Here is a 19,332-nt window from a genome sequence, read left to right on the forward strand (position 1 = left end):
TAAAAGACTATCAGTGCTCTGACCAGTATACTGGTTGGTTATGCAGACTCATGAGTTCTGGGGATTGAGGCCATGGCATATCTTCGGTGAGCATTCATGAACCTGACTCGGCATATACTCAAATCCTTACCAGTAAAAACAGACCTCAGAACATTTCTCCCAGATTTGAGAGTAGAGTACTTCCTGGTAATGATTGGACCTATCAGAGATACAAAATAAGAAAAAGAAGGCACTTAGGTTCGGCACCGAGTGCTTCTATTCCCACATTTATTTCAAAAACGTGCAGCCATAACCGCCAGTCATTGACTTAAAGTTAAACTCTCACCTGAACCATGTAATCTTGGTCATTCTTCGGGAGATACTCTATTGCACGCACCACTCTATCCACCGTGCTGGGAAAAACTCGGTCACAAGCATCGAGTTCTCCACAGCTGCGAAACTCTAATGGATGGCAGCGGACCGTTGCGAAAACCTTCAACAAAACAGTTTGAGCTTGTCTTCATAGGGTTAGTAGAATCTGGAAAACTTACTCGCTCCGGTTTCAGGTAAGACGTTTTGGTAGTCTAGGCCCCTTGGAACAGACTATCTGGGAATTTTTTCTGGATATCGTTGGTGAGTACCAAACCTATTTCACTTGGCACGGATATTCGGAATAGTGCAGGGTCCAGCATCCTTGTGGTTCAAGCTTATCTGGCATCCGAAAAGCTAGCTTCTTACTTTACCATCTGTTACTGACGTGTGTTACTGGATCAGATGTCACGTGGCTGGCATTGGAATGCCTTCAGTGCCTAAGACTCGCTAAAGGCCACCACCACAGATGAAATTCTGCAGATAGCTCTCATAATGTCCTTACTAACATAATCGGAATCAGCTAACTGCTTGTTCAATGTCTATATACCTAGTCTAAGGAATCAACTGTATAAAATATCCTTAGAGGAGAGTTAAATCCCTTGAACTGTACTTAGTGCTCAAATGAAACACATATTGTAAGAAGTTTTCAGATCCAAGGGTTTGACAAGATTGTTGATTCTCAGAATCTTCTGCTCAGGAATCACAAGTTCTAATGATGCGAAGGAGTCATCAACGCCAGATTTCTCAGCTCTCATGTAAACAAGGATCCCAGTAGCTACTCGCTTATTAACCCCAGGTATTTGGCCCTCGCTTGTTAGTAAACACCAACCATCATATCTCTCTCGTGAGACCCTTTCTTTTGGCCTCAAGCCTCTCTAATCCACTGTCATACTTATCCCCTTAACTGCTGTATTAAACACACTTGTAGTAAGATGCTATCCCCTCATCTGCCGTATCAAACACACCTGTAGCGAGACCCTGTAATTACGAAGTTAAGCGAAGAACACTAAATTTGAAATACTTTGTTGTCGTCCAGGCAGCCCTAGCACCTCGCTTCACGGCTGTACCCTGGAAATGTGTGTCTTCGGCAATTGAGGGGATAATAGTAACATTCTGAATATTAGGGCTCTTTCCAGCGCAGGCGAAGACCACGACTCGATGATGTTTGGGTCTTGAAGTCCAGCACAGCCAGAAGCCACAGCACCTCTGGTGCCCCAAGGGCCCCCAGCGCACTTGACTCACAGACATATTTTGAAAGATCAATTAAGAATTTATGTTGCATTTGACACGAACGATTAATCATTGGCCAAAAACCTGTTTTCATCGCAATATTCTGATGGAGAGCAAGAAAAATAATCAATTCTATAGTGCGCCAACCTATGAGTGTGCAGGAAACCTTGTCCCAAAACCGTACATCCAGCTAGATAGAGAGCTTTTCAAATCCCGAAATCACCCTACAATTCATCATGGTCTCCTTTCTCACCCTTTACTTGTCTGAATCGATAAACCTTTGCCGAATGCCTCTCAACAACAACATCCCACTGGCCCTTAGGTTCCACAACACCAACCTTCTTGCCGAACAGCCTCTCATCGCCCTTTTCCAAACCCTCCTTATACGAAATCTCGCTCGCTTTATACCAGTTCTGTTCCTTCAGAACTGCACTTCTCTTCGAATCATCCTCAGCCTCAAGGATAGCCTGCGCATGAGCATCGCTCATGCGATCAGCCCACAAGTCCCAGACCTCCCACGCTTCCTTGACTTGAGGCGCAGAGCCACCTGGTCCAGAAGGTGTGAAGATCTCTTTAAGCGAAGCGCTCATCTCGAGGTCTTCGTTCGCAGCGTTGAGGAGAATGACGACTTGGTCGCCGTTTGCGAGCTTCCCGCTCCAGATGTGCGTCTCGCCAATGCCGTACTCATCCTTGGGAACGCTGGTATTGCGAGCAACTCTGGTAGCGGACCGACCGTGGGGGTCTTGAGAAAGAGCAATGATGGCCGGGTTATTAACGATAGATAGCGCAGATGGTGACATGATTCTGAGATCATTCCCCAGCATGAGTGGTGACTTGAGAGCAGCCCAGAGTGCGAAATGGGCTTTGTACTCTTCGTCAGTCATGCCTCCTTGGCCGACCTCGAGCATGTCGAGATCACTCCAGCCGCCTGGAATACTGCGATCGGCGAATGGAGCAACCTTGTTGAGGATGAATAGAACGGAACAGTGAGTTCCTGGAGCAATGCAGAATGGATCCGCGGGGTTGTTCGTATCGCAGGCGCAGAGAGCATCTGGGCGTGTGAAGGAGTCGTAGATATCTCCTGACATGCGCCATGCGTTTGCAATGGACATTCCCCACTATCCTGAATTAGTTTATGATCTGTCATGAGGCACATGGGAGAACTTACTGTGTGGACATAGTCCTCTCCCCAATTACAGAGGCTCAAGGCGATGTTTCGGCCAGTCTTGTTCAGCGCATCGGCCATAACCTTGAAGCGATTGAATGAGATCTGTGGAGTCCCCATACGACCCATGTGGTAGCAGTTGTCGTACTTCAAGAAATCAACACCCCAGTTGGCGAAGTTCTCGGCATCCTTCGTTTCGTGATCAAGTGATCCAGCTGATGAGTTGTCAGTGAAGTGCAGCAACTCGAGCTTCTGAAATACTAACCAAATCTTGCACAGGTCATCTCTCCCGCACTTGAGTACATTCCAAACTTGAATCCAACACTGTGGAGTTCGTCTGAGACGTGCTTCATACCACGAGGGAACTTCTCCTTGTCGGCTGTGACATAGCCATCGTCGCCACGAGGAGCTTGCCAGCAATCATCCAAAACCACGTGATCATAGCCCAGGTCTTGAAGACCCAAGTCAATCAGCTTCTTCGATGTACTGAGTAGCAAGTCTTCGGAAACATTGCAAGCGAGAGAATTCCAGTTGTTCCATCCCATTGGAGGGGTAATGGCAAGACCATTGTTTACGGCCTGAGCCACGTGAAAGAGCGAAACGGCGGCAGCAAGGACATAAGCTGAGCGAACCATATTGACGATGCTTCTTCTTTGCTTTTCTCATCCTCAGAATCGGAAGCTTCCTCTTACTTTTATATTTTGCATCCACGAGATCGTCACTCGCTTGAGACGGGTCCACGCCAAGTCAGATACTGGATCTGTAGGCGGAAAGCCAAGAGTTCGGCCCCTAGCCTGCATTAGGCTCTCGGAGTGGAGGGAATGACCTCTCGTTTTCCATTTCCGCGAGATTTCCGCCGCTAGTAATTGTGGAGGAGGTGGATTTTGGAGCGCCACTTTTGTTGACTTGTTGCATGGCGTTCGTGAAAATGGAGAATTGCTGGCGGTTTTGCGGGGTTTGACTCAAGAATGCATGGCCGAAAGCTGTAGGAGCGGGATTGAAGAGCGCCTTGCCGGGTGGTTTAAAATTGACGCGATGTCATCTTTAGTTGACATATACAAATATTGTTCTGAACACTGTCTGAAGGTCAAACAGCTATTTCATTTAAAGCACTGGACCAAGTCAGTTCAGAAGAAGGCCTTCAAGATCCAGTATTTTGACAAAGGATGTCGGATCCTCTCATCACAGCAACGACACAAGCTGTCGTCCTTGGATCGCTGTCCAACGTCCTCGCTCAAGCTTTCTCGGCATATGAATCACAGGTACGGCATTGAACCTCGAATGTAAAGTCTTGGCATTCAAAACTGACAGCGAAATTTGCAGAAGCTCTTCAGTTTCGATGTGGTCGATATACTCCGCTGTGCAGTTCTCGGAGCGGTTGTGACCCCACCAAATTTCTTATGGCAGAACTTTCTCGAGAGAAAATTCCCCTCCAAGAAGGAAATCCCAAAAGAGTTGACGAAGAAACATGATACGACTGAAAGCAGCGAAGTTCGGCTAAGCAAATCGAATACCGTCGCAAAGTTCTTTCTTGACCAAACAATCGGTTGCTGGATCAATACACTGGTGTTCCTCCTGCTATTTGGCTTCTTGAAGGGTAAAGGGGCGTTGGAGATTGAGAATGAGGTGAAGACAGTAAGCTTCACATATCCTGGCAAAGTTATCCTTTATTCTAAAGTTTTTCAGGGTTTTTGGTCCATGGTTCTGTCCTCGTATCGATTCTGGCCTCTGGTGACATTGACAAACCTGATCCTGGTCCCTCCGAGTCAACGCATTTTGGTTGGAAATTTGGCTGGCCTGGTGTGGGGTATCTTTGTGAACCTGGTAATGGTGGGGTGAAGCTTGAAGCTCAGCACAAGAGAGCAAGCACTAGGTAGTAAATACTCCTAGTCTTGTTTCTGAGAAGCCCCAAAATTATATCGTCCAAAGCGTTCAGTTAAAAGTTCAGTACAGAATTGAAGAATTATAGACTATGCAATGTACTCCAGTTCATTCGTGACATTAAAGATCAAAACCCTGAGTGAGACCTGCCAAAGTCCACAGGGGACTTTGGACATCAGGTTCTTTTTCCTCCACCTCTTTGGCAAACTCGACCAGAAATCTTAACATCCAGCGATCAAGTACGAAACTAGTGTCCATAGACTTCCGACATGTATCGTGGAAAGCTCTTAGTCGGTTCATAGCTCTACTCAGCGTGGACCAGTATTGCTTCAAGTGAAGAAGAATGCCAAAATTGCGTTCGAGCCTGGCGCGTGAGACGGCGATACGATTCTCATCAGACGAAAAGAGGAGGGTGTGGATCTGTACAGTCGATGCAATGACAAGTACATGTGCCACCATCGTGTAAAGCACATCAGAGTTAGGAGTTTCGAAGGCGCGATAGATCATTTCGCAGAGCCGGGCAGCGTGATGCTTGCATTTCTCTGCGTAAAGGTCGGCTGATGGGATCGAGCTGTAGGGCTCAACATGAAGAAATTGATAAAACAGAAGCTGTCCGAAATGATAATAACCCAAATAGACCGCAGCAAAATATCGTCCAAGACCATGGGATGCGAACCAAGCGAAGTTCTCTGGTGTATCTCTCATAATGTCTGGTAGTGCCTCATACCAGTCATCTAGTCGTTTGCTCAATTCTTCAACAGCGTCTTCCAACTGAACACCTTCCAGATGTTCCTGTACGCATTTCTCATTGAAGTTGTTGATGGCAAGTAAAATCCGATTCAATTTGATCATCTCAGCAAGAATAGGTGATGATCGATCAGAACCTGGTGATACGAGTGGCATGTCATTCCCAAGAGAAAGATATTGTAACTCGTCTGTTGGTAGCGGAATATCGAGATTGGGCATGAGTTTAGGAAGCTTGACGGCTGTTGATGACCAGACGTCAACCATACAGAGAGATGATAGCACTGCGAGGTCAGCGAACGAAACTTGGTATGAGAAAGCTACGAACCGCGGATATTGATCTCATGTTCAAGCTGGCTGGATGCCACGCGATTTGGGAGGTCCAAGAGTTGAGCCCTGGGTCACAAAAAGACATCAGCTTTGACACAACTATAATCCGAGGAATAGAAACAAAGTCTGAGCGTAGATTCTTGCAGATGATCGACGAACTTGGGCATCTCAAGCACTCACATCCGACAACCAATGCCATAGTACACATTTTCCGTCACATCATCCCCATCTGCGATGTACGCCGCTCCAAGAAGCACACAGGCTTGGATTGTTGTGAGCGATGCTCTACTGATTTGCAGAAGACTCTCTCCTTTTGCTATAAACGCAGATCCTCGTTCAGCTGGCGGCTTCCCACCAAAAAATGGATCGGTCGAAAATCTAGAGGGTCAGATATGCATACAGTGAAACAGTGGAGAATCCCAACAGACCTCGCCGAGAGTGCAAATATTGGATACAACAAAACGTTCTCTACTCGATCTTCGGCCACCGCAGCAAGGAAGCTGGGAGGATGGAACAAAGTATGGAACTGGTTGTGAATATAATCAAAATACAACTGCACCAGCTCTAGCCGCAGAGCAAGTTGGGGATACGCTCTATCCGCATCTTGAGCACCATCTTGAGCATCAAGACGACTCTCAAGCTGACGGCTCTCGGATACCAGAGCAGACTGATGATAGTAACCTCCCACAGGGGGTTTCTGGATGCATTTGATATGCCGAGCAATGCAATGGGAGCAATCCCGTTGGCCTTCAACAATCTTACATTTACGTCGACGGTTCCTGAATAATGACTGTCAGATGCGTATCTCGATTCCAAATAAGATTTCGTACCGGCAGGCTTCACATGCTGTTGGCTTCCTCATCGCTTCGGAATACTTACTCCCTGGTCATTTGAAGAAGGAGAGATATGCATAAACCAGGGCTCAACTGCCAATTCGAGTCATAGAAAAGTTTTCCGACAGTTTTCCACTCCAAAGTTTACAGGCATCGAGCTGTGATCTGGGGTGTGGAGGCTAGGTTGCTGTGCTAACATCCGAGGATGTGGTGATGGGGACAGATGAGGGGAAAGGCGGAAATCAAGCCCGCCGCTACTGTAGAACGCTGCCCCCTCTGTTGGACGAAGATTTACATGGCCTTGAGAACACAAAAACCAATCGATTAAACACTCTATTATTATATCTACAACTATGTTAAGGAACACTGTTTTGAAGCAAGCTTTAGAAATAGCTAATGGACATATCTATGTCCTAGTTTTATTTCAGTACATCTGGTGTAACGATTTATTTCACGGAATTGAGTGCCTCGATCGGCCACCTTTTTCTCCGCCCAACAGCCCCTCGCCAAGAATCGGGTCAACATCGGACTTTCTCCACCAACAGCTGAAATTCTCGCTTCCCAGTCTTTTCTTGATACAACACCGTCTTGGTAAATCTTGGTATTTTGGTGATGAAAAAGCTCCACGTGTCGATGGATGATCCAATTTGCGGCTCATGTTTAGTTACAGCTTATGAGTAATTACAATGCCAATCAAGAAGAAAGATCAATCCCGACGCCATGCTTCCTCAGCCCTTTTGATAGATCTCCGTGTGAAGACACCACATCCTCAAGTCTCTACGAGCAGCTTGCAATCTTGAATGTAACCCACCCATTGAGAGCAGTGGGTCAGTCTCCCACTTAAATAATCGTACAAATGTTCACATGACGTCTGAAACAGTTCCAGAGAGGCTGTAGCGCTCTGGTCTCCAACCATCACCATGTTGCGACTGCTTTCTACGGTTAACAAGTCTGCTTTAGGAAAGCTTGGCCGTCATTCGACTTTTCAAGGACTCCACGAAGCCATACCGCCTTTAGTTCAATACTAGCGCTTGTTTTCGCCCCGTGGGGCGGAGATGTTTTCCACCATCACGTCGCCACGCGGTACACCCCGCAGATGCTAACCTGCTCAATGAAGAACTCTTGGCTCAATGAGAAAGGAACTTGGCTGGCGATGGACATTCGAACTGGCCTTTTGTGGGGACTTATATAAGGAGCCGGTTCGCCCATCGTTTTTCAATAAGTTGCATTGGTGGCTCAAACACTTTTCGCGCATCTTTTCGTGCACCGCAATCATGGACTCAACGACTTCTCCTCCAGCTTCCTCAGAGCCAAAGATTCCTTCCCCCGCAACCATTGGTGTGGAATCCACTGGTAATCAGGCAAATGAAGCGACTCATGCCATTCAACTCGAGCGAGATCTCTCGTTGAGAGACACTTTCAAGCTCTACCCAAGAGCCATCATGTTCTCCTTCGTCATATCCCTTGCCGTCATTATGGAAGGCTACGACACCAATCTCATGGGTAATTTCTACCCTTACCCGTCATTCAAGAATCGCTTCGGCGATGAAGTTGATCCCGAAGGCGGAATGTTGGTTTCGGCAAAGTGGCAGACAATCATCGGCAACTCTACCCAGGTATGCATTAGTCGATCAACTACATAGGACTCACTAATGGAACTTCCAGGTTGGGTCTATCCTTGGTCTTTTCCTCAATGGTATCGTCTCAGAACGTTTTGGGTACAGAATGACTATGATCTACTCCATGGTAGCTCTCATTGGTACAATTTTCATCCCATTCTTTGCCACGAGCCTGGAGATGTTTGTCGCCGCCGGAATTCTCCAAGGACTGCCCTGGGGTATTTTTCAGACCCTAGCGGTGACATATGCTGCCGACATTTGTCCAACGTCACTTCGAGCGTATATGACTTCAGTAAGTAAACATGAACTGTCACGTGATTTACACACCCGATACTCTCTCCCTCAGGACTGCTTCAATGACTGACTATTTGCTATTCAGTGGATTAACATGTGCTGGGTCATCGGTCAATTGATTTCATCCGGCATGCTTCGAGGACTTCTCAATCGTACAGACGAGTGGGGATACAAAATTCCCTTCGCCGTACAATGGGTCTGGCCAATTCCCATCATGATAGGGACATTCCTTGCCCCAGAGTCACCCTGGTGGCTCATACGAAAAGGTCGTAATGAAGAGGCCAAGAGCGCTCTTCTTACTCTCACCACTCGGAACTCCGGCGTCGAATTCGACGTCGACGCCCAAGTATCCATGATGGCAGTCACGAATCGGTTCGAGATCGAGTCCAGCTCTGGTGCACACTACTGGGACTGCTTCCGAGGAACAGATCGCCGCCGTACAGAGATTGCTATGATGGTCTGGCTCACTCAGGCGTTCTGCGGTATTCCGTTCATGAGCTTCAGCACACAATTCTACCTTCGCGCTGGCCTCAACAACGAGGATGCATACAGCATGAACATCGGTCAGACTGCTCTTGGATTGGTTGGATGTCTGATTGCGTGGTGGTTGATGACCAAATGTGGACGCCGAACTCTGTACGTGTGGGGTTTGACTGCCATGTTCGTGCTCTTGATGGCCATCGGATTCTGCGGCCTCAAACCCAATGCTGGCTCGGCATGGGCAGCCGGCTCACTCCTCCTCGTCTTCCTCTTCGTGTTCCAGCTATCCGTCGGACCCACTTGCTATTCTCTCGTTGCTGAGATCCCATCAACTCGTCTCCGTATCAAGACTGTCGCCCTCGCACGAGCAATGTACAATGCAGGTGGTTTCATCAACAATGCATTGATGCCACAAATGATGGGACTTAATGCGTGGAACTGGGGAGCGAAAGCTGGATTCTTCTGGGCTGGAATTGATGCTTTGTTCTTGGTCTGGGTATTCTTCCGCTTGCCTGAGCCTAAGGGTCTTACTTATTCCGAACTTGATCTTCTCTTCGAGCACGGCGTTGGGGCTAGAGGATTCTCGCAGAGTGCGGCTGATCTTTTGAAGCCGGTGCTGCAGGATGTCGGAGTTGTCGATGAGAAGGTGACGGCAGTGCATGTTGAATAGAGGTAGATATGACATACTTCATGCAGGCTCTTATCATGAATGAAACCCGGTAATAGACATCATACTAGCATATCTAAATGTATTGTAATAATTACGATACTTCAAGTCAGCTGTTTGCCTAACGGAGAAATTCCGCGACTTGGCAGACTTTCATCGTCGGTCGAGTTGAGAGAAAATGTAAGTCTCCCACATGGTGAACGCAACATCTACAGCATATTATCTCAGACTAATGCATGACTGAACGCGTAGGATAATTGGAATAATTATGCCAAGGACCAAGAATGCGCTGGCCAATGTTTTCCTTGTCAGAAGCAGACCCCTCTATTTAGTTTCCTAAACTCCTGATATCCAGCCACGTCTATGTTGCCAAGTCTTCTCCAACTCCACGGAATGTAATGATATTACGAAACAAAGAGAACGTCTTATGTAGAATAAATCAAAATACGGTTCGCAGCACCACAAAACTGGGTCGCGTTCCCACTGCAGAATATCTTCGAGCAATCCGTGAGCGGCGCTATGGTTGTGGTCGTCACAGCGTTATCGCAATAACACTGTGTTCCAAACTCGACACCAGCTTTCGAATATCCTTTAGCCGCACACGTCGTGGAACATTTCTCTACCGTCATTGCAGAATTGAGAGTTGTGGTATAGCCTTGAAGAATTCTTCCCGTGCCCGTCCCATCCACCAGACAGCCCTGCAGTGAATAAGCACCGGAATTTTGGACAAACCCTGGATAGTCAAAGTCTGTTTGGTTGTAAATTGATAGGCGTGATGGACCTCCGCAGATTTCGCTTGAGTTTCCTACACATGGGACAGTGCATCCCGTACGGCCAAGGGTGGCCCCGTTGCTGAGAGCAAGCCCACAGAAACATTGGTTACCGTTTTCGAGACCTGCAAGTGCGTAGTGTTTTTGAAAGCAATATCTTTGGCAGGTGGATGCATCCATTGTGCTGTTGTAGAGTAGGATGCCCGTTAGAGCGCGGGTAGCACTCGTATCGTTCGCGCATCCGGCATAAGCCCAAGGCTGCGCAAGAGAAGTCGGTGATACTGAGGGAGCACTTGAGGATGTTGAAGATAATGACGCTGAACTTGATGTAGTTTCCCGAACGGTACTCGAGAAAGTCATGGTCTCAAGGGGCTCCTTCGAGGAAGAAGTAGGTGTTGGATCCGATAGGGAACTCGACGAGCTTGACGATGATGATAAAACGCTCGAAGATTGAGACGTTGTCTCCACTGCTGAGGTTGAGCTTGAGCTTGAGCTGCTTGAAGCCTGCGCTGTGGTCGAATTTGAGATCTCAGTTATACTCGAGGACGTGGATGTTGATACTGATGTTGTAGAGCTTATCTGAGTCGCGATGCTTGTACTATCAGACGAGATTGTCGATTGTGCAGAAGTCGAAGAAGACGATACAACGCTTGAAATTACGTTCGCCGTGAGTTGGTAAAGCGTCAAACCACTGCTTCCTCCACATATCTCCATCTTGTTTCCCGGACAAAGCATTTTACACCTACCATCTGTGGCGGCGAAACTCCCAAAACTCAGCACATTGCCACAATAACCTGGATGACCATTAGCGAGAATCTTCTGAAAATCAGAGATTTACTTACACTCTGCACCGTACTCGACACCGAAATAGTTATAGCCAGTACAATTTCCCATACAAAACTCCAAAGTCATATCCTTAGTTGACGACTTCTTCATGCCTACAAGGGTTCGGATTGTTGTATTATCAGACCGACAGTCCTTATAAGTGTAGCTTCCAATCACTGCTGGAATAGAGGGACCAGTAGGTACTGGTATGGCTGATGATGCCTTGGAGAATATGTCGGAGGATGAGGAGGTAGGAGTTGCGGTGCCGCTTCCACTACTTTGGGACGACAAGGCGCTAGAACTGCTGGAGGTCCCCGAGCTCGTCGTTGTTTGAGTTGATACAAGAGAAGAAGTCGCTGAAGATGAACTCAACGTAGCTGGCGTTTGTGTCTTGCTCGTGAGGGTTGAAGAAGCCGACGGAACTGATGACGAAACGGTCCTGGAGCTTGATGCTGAACTTGTGCTGCCGGATACTGTGGAGGCAGAACTTGTAGACCCAATCATCTGGCGTGTTGCTGGATCGAACTTCAAAGAATCGTAGTACAGGGCAAGGAACCCTCCGTTACCACCACACCATTGGGACGAATCTCCAGGGCATGCATAATTGGCACATTTGAGATCTGCCACTTGAAGGGAGACAGATGGAATGACAGCTCCACTCCAGCACTGCGTCTTGAACTCTGTTCCAGCGAATGGAGAGCCTGCCGTCAAAGCTTGTTCTTGACAAAGCCCGTTGGTATTAGCTGCATTGTTGATCATCTTGGTCTCGATGCGAGCAGCATTATTATCAACAAAACATCCTAACCACCTGAATCGTGAGCTACCATCCGGTAAAAGTGGACCAACACGGGCAGGAGCCAGAGTGCCTGTAAAATTGACGACGTGCACACCCCATGTAAGATCATTTGTGTTGAGGGTCCATGCTGCAGAGTAAGTGATCGGATCTGCATTCAGCGCTCCTGAATTTGGCTTGAAGTAAACGACAGCACTCAAATTCTTCCCTGGGGCTATAGTAAGACCTTCAGAGAAATCTGTATTAGGATTTGCAGCTCCCAGAATAACGCCCTCAGGCGGCTTCGACTTCGTGATCTCAAGGTTGGAGCCGCCATTGTTGGTGAAGCGAACAGTTTGAAGAATGGTACCAGCGGTGCTGAGAGTTCCAATGTCCACCTGAGTAGTACAACCTTCTGAAGGGATGGGGCAGTTTGGGACGGTAATCCATCCACCCTCGTTGGTTGATTGCTCCAGAAGCGCAACTGGAACAGTTGACGCTGTGCCAGCAAGAATTATGTATCTAGTCCCACCAGTGGTGAATACAGTCAGAATACTGTAAAAGCTTCCAGTAGCTGTTGTGTCAAAAGTAATCCCAACGGTCAACGACTCGCCCGGATTGAAAACAGCACCTAGTGCCGGAAGGCCTTGGGCGTTGAAATAACCTTTGGCGTCCAGATTCGTTGGAGACCCCAAGGTAACGTTAGTGTAAACTGTGCTACTGCTGTCCACACTGAATGCGTACCCCAAAATTGTCATTTCTGCTTGACCAGTGTTCTGGATGATGAATGTAGATGACGAGCCTCCTTCCGAAGCAGATGAGCCAATGACAATGCCATTGAACGTTACTTGAAGGGGGCTGATTGACAGCCATGGATTTGGACTGACGATTGTTCCGGTCAAACCAATTGACTGCTGGCTTGAGTATCCAGCAATCGCGTTCTTGGTGTAGATAAACATAGCAGAGGACAAGACTCCTGGAGATACAGTGGGAGAGCTAGTGCTACCACTGGTCAAGACGTAGCTGCTCAGATTGAAGCTGACAGGGAATGAAAATCTTGCTCCGGCTGCCAGAGCTCCTTGAGGTAGCGAAGAATTTAGCGCTGTATACATAGTTTTTCCGATAGTGAGCCCCTGTATCTTTGTAATGGCGATGAGCGAAGTACAAGAAATTGTCATTGTTTTCGTGGTTCCGATCGCAACGGAGCCGAACTCGACTGGTGATGTGCAGTTTAATGGGACTGCAACGGGTGCTCCGTAACCCATTATTTGCCCATTGAAGCCAGTGACATAATATCGCCCATTACCGAAGGAAACTCGCGAGAATTTCGTCATTCCATATGCTGCTGAGATCGGAATTCTGATCATCTTGCCATCAACGGGAACTGCATAATAAGCCCGGACCCCATTGGTATCCATGATCCACAGAATCGCTGTTCCAGGTTGATTGTCATATGTTGTGATAGTTGGAGGGCCAGTCCCCACCGAACCGGCTGTGTTTTCGTCCGTTTGCGCTACAAGAGTGAAGCTTGGTCGGCCATTGGTATCGAAGCCTAATGAATAGACATATGTAGGATTTCCGACGGGCGTTACGTAGAGAAAGCCACCCTCGAGTGGGTAGGTTCCGGTATTTGCAAAGATTGCACCGCCACCTAGTTCTTGTCAGAGGCTGATCAAATGAACGTTGAGACATTAGTTCCATACCTGGTGGTGTCAAAGTCTGCACAAGTGCATCCGCGCCTGAAGCCATCTTGTAGCCGCCAAGGTTGTCCGCGTTCGCTATGAAGCATTGTCCATTCTTTCCACAGCTGATAGCAAGTCTGTTGACGCCACCTCCAGAGAATACAGACGGATCTGGCAGGACCACACCACCAGAGCCCAAGTCACGGTCTCCGCCATCCATGGAGAGATATGTCGCCGGTTCGAAGTAGTCTTGTTGAGTGAGAGAGCCATTTGCTCCGACAGCAAGGTTGACCATGCACTCCGAGAGAGTACTTAAGTACGTACGACCCGACGAAGGCAGAGCTTGGTTGACACCACCTGCCCTGCCATTTCCTGTAGCAAAGAAAAGTCGTCCCGAGTTATCAGAGGCGAGGGCAGCACCTCCCATCCAAATCCCTGCCGCTCCACCACCACCAGTCCAAGTACCATCCTGCGGTCGTGAACCAGGACCAGCGGACGTGGAATAAGCTGAAAGGAACTTCCCTTGGGTGCTCATTCCAACGACCCAGCCGGTGTAGTTGTACACTATGCGACTTAGAATCCAATTCTTTTCAATGACATGCCGAACAGTCTTGGTGCAAACTTACTGTCGCAATGAGAACCAAAGCCCGCAAATATCACACCGTTTACCATATTGAGTGCAGGTCTTTGCATGTGGATACCTCCATGAAACATGCGGGTAGGGTCATTATCAGCTGGATGCCAGAGATATTAGCAAGTATTGGTTGCATCGTGGAATAGTTTGTGTACCTGTAATCCCTTGAATGTTTGTGGGGAACCCAGGTTTTTCTGCAAGAGTAACAGCATCAATTGCATGAAACCGATAGGCACCGTTTATCCATCCAGTTTGGCCACCATCGAGATAACTCTTCGCCCAGAAGTAGACAGTGTCGGTCTCAGGATCGATGATCGGCGTCCCAATGATTCCAACATACTGACCAACGTCGTTGCACTGATTGAGATCAGTCACTTTGAAAGGTATCTCACCTTCCAAGGACAAATCTCGAGTCTTCAGCAAAGTGCCGTTAACTGCATCGAGTGAGTAGATCCTATTGGCTTTAGAGAATGTCAAAACGATTTGGCGACTGGTTCCGCGCGGAGTATAAACCAAAGGTTTGGCGTAGAACTGGTCTTGGGGGCTTCCCGCTGGAATTGCAGCCTTGTATTGCCACAACTGGCCAAATCCACCTCCGGTAACAACATTTGGGTCCATCTTGTGGTTCGGCAGATAGCCAGACTGCGCTGAATCTGGAAGCAAGGTATCTCAGTATGAGATCGCGATTGGCTGTCTCAATTTACATACCTCCGTCCATCAGCGAATCGGTTGGGTGCATTGCCAAAACAAAAAGCAATGGGCAAGCAGCCCATGCTGCCAGAAAGATAACTGGGAACTTCATAGCTGGTGGTCGTAATTAATCCTCTATGAAAGTGAGTGAAGTCCGAGCATTTGCACTTGCAAAGAGAGTGACAAGAGTGCAAAGCTGGAGAAGGAAAAATCACGGTGGCATGGCACACTTCACTTTTGAACAAAACTACACCTCCTGTCTCCTGCTTACGTCGTAACAATTCGTCGACATGCAATAATTGTTGTGGCTTTTCAGGCCCCACGAGTTGTTCAGTTTGCTTCTTTTCGAGAAACTGACAGGCACTTCAATTGGGTCAATACAAGATCAGCGTGGCTCAAAGTAGAAGGCTGCCATGCAGTCGGGATACATCCAGACATGATCCGTACTTTCGACCATTCACACCACTGATGGGATTGTTTCGCCCACGCGCATTGGGATCCCACGGCCCGGCCAATTATTGAGGCACTCGTTCCTCAATTGGTGTGACCTCGCTTCCCCCTGACTGTGGCTTCTGAGGCTGAGATTGTCTTCGCGGTCCAGCCCACGAGAAAATGATAGATATGAAAACCCAACTTTTCGACGCAGGTATGAAATTAGAGTACACCAGCGATATCAACGATCTTTGGAAGCGAAAGACAAGTCGCGAGTACACATCTGCAAGTCTGGAACGGGACGCGACAGGAGCAACTAAGCCGCAACGACCACCGGAAGGAAGATGGCCACGGTGATATTGGACAGCTTTCTTAAATCAACTGAACATTGCGCGCGTACGTGAAAGCCTAGACCTCACCAATTGTGGGTGCAAAAACTAAGACAGGTTTCGACACGTATGAATTGATCATCTCCAAAGTTCGCGGCAAGGGACCAGCATCGCCAAGTCCCAAAATGCGCTTTCAGCTCCACAAGGACGCTGACACGGGCGATGCCAATATTTATGCACCCTTCTCTCGCTTCGAGAACGCTAAAGCTCGTGACAGCAGCACTCAAGGAAAAGGGGCTCGGCTAAAATGTCATGTGATGTTGAGAGTCATGTTCTGAAACCCTGGCCCATCATACAGCCTCCGTCTCAACAGCATTCTTGGCGTTAGAGACTTGCCACAAGGTTCAATGCGTTCGTCCCAACACCATCAAGTGCTGGCCACAAAGTCAAGACATGGGATGACAGATTCGGCGATCTTAAGCCTGCCCACGACAGATCCCGGTAGTCTGATATATCCGGCAGAATCAACTTCGTCTCATCCACAAAAACATGACTTGGAAGTAGGTCATCGCCTGTCACAGCATGGCTGATCATTTATTTAGCAGTATCATCCATTCTTGGATCCATTTATCGCCTTCCATAAGTAAGGTCCCGTCCTCCACCATTTTACAATATTCGTTCCATTCCATATCATTCAATCACTACAAACAAGTTCTGCGAACTTTTTCCATTCTCTTAAATACTTCTTTATTTATACCGCGAGCCGGTCTTTATCTATTATCACCTTCGAAAAGAAACAACTCCCTCACTTAAACATCAAACCCACTCTTTCAAACACTCGCCAAAATGCAGTTCAAGGCTCTCCTCCTCTTCACCATCACCGCCATCACGGCTACCGCTGCAACTGTTCCAGTCAGTGCCAGACAAGCCGGTGCCGACTTCGGTGACTGCACTCCTACCATCGATTTCCAACTTGGCCGTGCCGGACGCAAGGCTACCGAGGGTACTTTCTTGCCCACCGACGCTCTCGTCGCCAAGGGTCAACAAGATGCCCTGAACCCCAACATCATCACCAACCGTGTTTGCGATCAACTCACCAACGTTTGCAACGCCAACGATGCCGCTGTTGCTCTTTGTGAGGATGCCCAGGCACAGGTCGCTGCTGCCGGAACAAAGGATGCTTCGACTGCTGCTCTTTTCAACTCGGCGCTTGGATTTTAAGCTGTTGGTTGAATTGCGTGGAGATTGGGAGAGTTGGGGTGGACGGACATATGCATGAGGAATGGAAACGTCATGGAGTCGGGAGGTTTGGGTAGGCACCCAATGGTTAGGTCACGATAGAACACTTATCAAAGGAATTGTCGTGTCTCTAACTTTTTATATTTTGAGAAACAAGTGATGCCAGGTCTTACTTGTAAATGGTACCAATTTAAATATCTTGAAAGAGTCCAGAAATGCAGCAGAGGTTCATGTTTTGCCTCGTCAACAAAGCCCTGGGATGTTGTTGTTGCTGCCCCTTGTAAACTTTCAAAGCAGTAAGCGAATGCATGCTCGCATGCTCTAGCAGTTCCGCGATGGTCGTGCTTCTTGGGCCCGGGTGATGCTGAGTCCATGCAATATGACCATTCTTCATCTTGGTACTTCTGATCAAATTCAACTTTGACCACAATCATGATCGCATCATTGAGTTTGGATAGTCAGTTGCCGCTTCATCATGCATATGGTACTCACAGGCTCACAGCGAATATCGGGGGCTTCAAGAAATGCCTCGCTTGCAACTCCGTCTGATGCAGAAGTCAAGTACGGCAACCCGCCACTTGATCACTTCACATGCTTTATTGACTACCTTAAGAGCTCCGAGATGTTATCGTAACTCCCCTACGGCAGAATGACTACATCTTAGTCCTAACTTCTGTGATAAACAAGCGGAAGATTGTCTGTTTCCAACCCAGAAACGTTTATATTGGTCTCCAATATCATGGCATAGTCTTCAGCACCGACTCAACAGATACGATGCCGCCTGGTATAAGTGGTTCTTTTAGGGTCGACACCTACCTCTCACGCAGCTAAAATGCCTCTGTTCGATATGTTAACAAAAGATCTTGGAAAGACGCCCTGAAGCGGTACATTCTCGACCGGGGCTTGGAATTTGAGACTCGAGAGGAGAGATTGCTCTTTGAAGTTTGCGCCAAAGATCTATATCAATTGGGTCTTGGTTAGACTGTGCGTGATGGCTTGGGGTGATCGTTGGACTGATGCTATGTTTTACGTTGCGGGTAAAGTCATCTTCAAGTTCGTAGAGACAAAGCGCTGAGGCTGAGTGAGACTACTGGCTCTGAACATCATCGGATCCTGCTTTTACTATTTTGACCCGCATAAATCTTAATGAACTTGCAGCAGTGGTATCATTCATCGATGAGCTCAGTTTTCTGTTCGAGCCACGATTTGAGAATCCTCTGTAGATGCATGATACCATCAACCTGCATGAAGATTCTGGAAAATCAGACGGCAGATAAATCAAGGAGCATATCGATGGCTTCAAGAAGAAGTGGAAGGACGCAAGCGCCAAGGATCACTCTGGAAAGAAAGTTTGTGATGAGTCCAAAGTCGAACACATACCTGTAGTGAAGTATAAGGCGTTGTTGAGAAAGCCCCGTGTCGGTGATGCAACATAGCCTGGGCCGGACAGGACTGGCATTCTCAGGAGCGGGCCGGTCAAGCTGGTGGTTCACCAAAGCACTCCTCGTTGGTAGTTCATGGGAAAGAGCAGTACATCAAGCATGAATCTTCGGCCCTCTTCTATGCTATTCTGATTTTTCACGGGAGTAGGGTTATGAATTTGTCGTTTTGGGTGGGGGTATCTGGTTCTTCTTTGGCAGACCAGGATGCAAAACTTTGCAAACAGTGGACTAAGTGATGGTCCGAGACACAAAAGATAGACTGAATGCATCCAAATGGGAGTGGAAATAACGGAATACACGGCTTTTTGACCACTTTTGCCTTGTCTTCCTCAAGGCTTGAACTTGTTCTCATAACTGCGTTACTGGTCCACATGCACTCGATTTAAGTGCGTTGAATACGGATCAACAGTGGCAAGTTGTTCAGATTATCGTTGATGAGAACGAAACAGGATTCTAAAAGAACTCTTCAGAACAGAATTGTCCAGGGCCAATTCCATTTCCTCATACAGCGTGTTTTAAATGCAAATGGATTTATCAGAAAGTACATTAAATGTCGTTCATTCTGGCTGCTTTGAACAGTTCATAATGAAACTCTTGGAGATAATTTCTCGACAGTGTAACTGCAAACAAAGGAGACTGCGGGAAACTTTCCCTCCAGACTTACATTGATTGAGTTATGCCTTATCTTTGGATCAAGAGAGGTGCTAGAGAATCATTAAATGAAAACACAGCGCAGCCTGAAACTGAAATGAAATAACGTCGTACAAGTTTTCCGGCCTATTGAAGTGGACCTACCCCTCCATCACCCCGCGTCATCCATTCTCGGGGATCTGCACATGCGAGATGTGGCTGGTGCTGCGCAGCCAAGAAATCAGGGAAACAAGGAGAAGCCACCTCCACCTCCACCTCCACCTCCTCAAAGT

The 19,332-nt window shown here is 47.7% G+C and overlaps 6 protein-coding genes across 6 annotated transcripts; 3 read left to right on the plus strand and 3 right to left on the minus strand.

Annotated features, from left to right (window-relative positions):
* Positions 1-1,805: 1,805 nt before the first annotated feature.
* On the minus strand, positions 1,806-3,381 carry ONS95_000466 (uncharacterized protein; the record flags this gene model as incomplete). The annotated part of the gene is made up of 3 exons (XM_058493617.1): positions 1,806-2,699; positions 2,750-2,961; positions 3,012-3,381. 3 exons carry the CDS (start codon positions 3,379-3,381, stop codon positions 1,806-1,808), a joined length of 1,476 nt encoding a protein of 491 aa, XP_058363817.1.
* A 531-nt stretch (positions 3,382-3,912) lies between these two features.
* Positions 3,913-4,585, plus strand: ONS95_000467 (uncharacterized protein; the record flags this gene model as incomplete). Its single annotated transcript, XM_058493618.1, has 3 exons — positions 3,913-4,008; positions 4,070-4,381; positions 4,433-4,585. The coding sequence occupies 3 exons, from the start codon at positions 3,913-3,915 to the stop codon at positions 4,583-4,585; spliced, it is 561 nt and encodes a 186-aa protein (XP_058363818.1).
* A 162-nt stretch (positions 4,586-4,747) lies between these two features.
* ONS95_000468 (uncharacterized protein) lies at positions 4,748-6,563 on the minus strand (the record flags this gene model as incomplete). Its single annotated transcript, XM_058493619.1, has 5 exons — positions 4,748-5,655; positions 5,700-5,767; positions 5,882-6,079; positions 6,130-6,480; positions 6,532-6,563. 5 exons carry the CDS (start codon positions 6,561-6,563, stop codon positions 4,748-4,750), a joined length of 1,557 nt encoding a protein of 518 aa, XP_058363819.1.
* Positions 6,564-6,862: 299 nt separating this feature from the next.
* On the plus strand, positions 6,863-12,654 carry ONS95_000469 (uncharacterized protein). The gene is made up of 4 exons (XM_058493620.1): positions 6,863-7,361; positions 7,415-8,150; positions 8,200-8,445; positions 8,533-12,654. The coding sequence occupies exons 2-4, from the start codon at positions 7,665-7,667 to the stop codon at positions 9,595-9,597; spliced, it is 1,797 nt and encodes a 598-aa protein (XP_058363820.1). The 5' UTR covers positions 6,863-7,361; positions 7,415-7,664; the 3' UTR covers positions 9,598-12,654.
* On the minus strand, positions 10,020-15,154 carry ONS95_000470 (uncharacterized protein; the record flags this gene model as incomplete). The annotated part of the gene is made up of 6 exons (XM_058493621.1): positions 14,986-15,154; positions 14,433-14,930; positions 14,270-14,377; positions 13,665-14,207; positions 11,207-13,612; positions 10,020-11,158 (listed from the first exon to the last, which is right to left on the minus strand). Exons 1-6 carry the CDS (start codon positions 15,077-15,079, stop codon positions 10,020-10,022), a joined length of 4,788 nt encoding a protein of 1,595 aa, XP_058363821.1. The 5' UTR covers positions 15,080-15,154.
* Positions 15,155-16,574: 1,420 nt separating this feature from the next.
* ONS95_000471 (uncharacterized protein) lies at positions 16,575-16,949 on the plus strand (the record flags this gene model as incomplete). The annotated part of the gene is made up of 1 exon (XM_058493622.1): positions 16,575-16,949. One exon carries the CDS (start codon positions 16,575-16,577, stop codon positions 16,947-16,949), a length of 375 nt encoding a protein of 124 aa, XP_058363822.1.
* Between the last annotated feature and the right edge of the window lie 2,383 nt (positions 16,950-19,332).

This window comes from Cadophora gregata (genome assembly GCF_030347475.1).
Source record: "Cadophora gregata isolate MNR1 chromosome Unknown scaffold_1, whole genome shotgun sequence".
In the NCBI taxonomy this organism is placed as follows: Eukaryota; Fungi; Ascomycota; class Leotiomycetes; order Helotiales; family Ploettnerulaceae; genus Cadophora; species Cadophora gregata.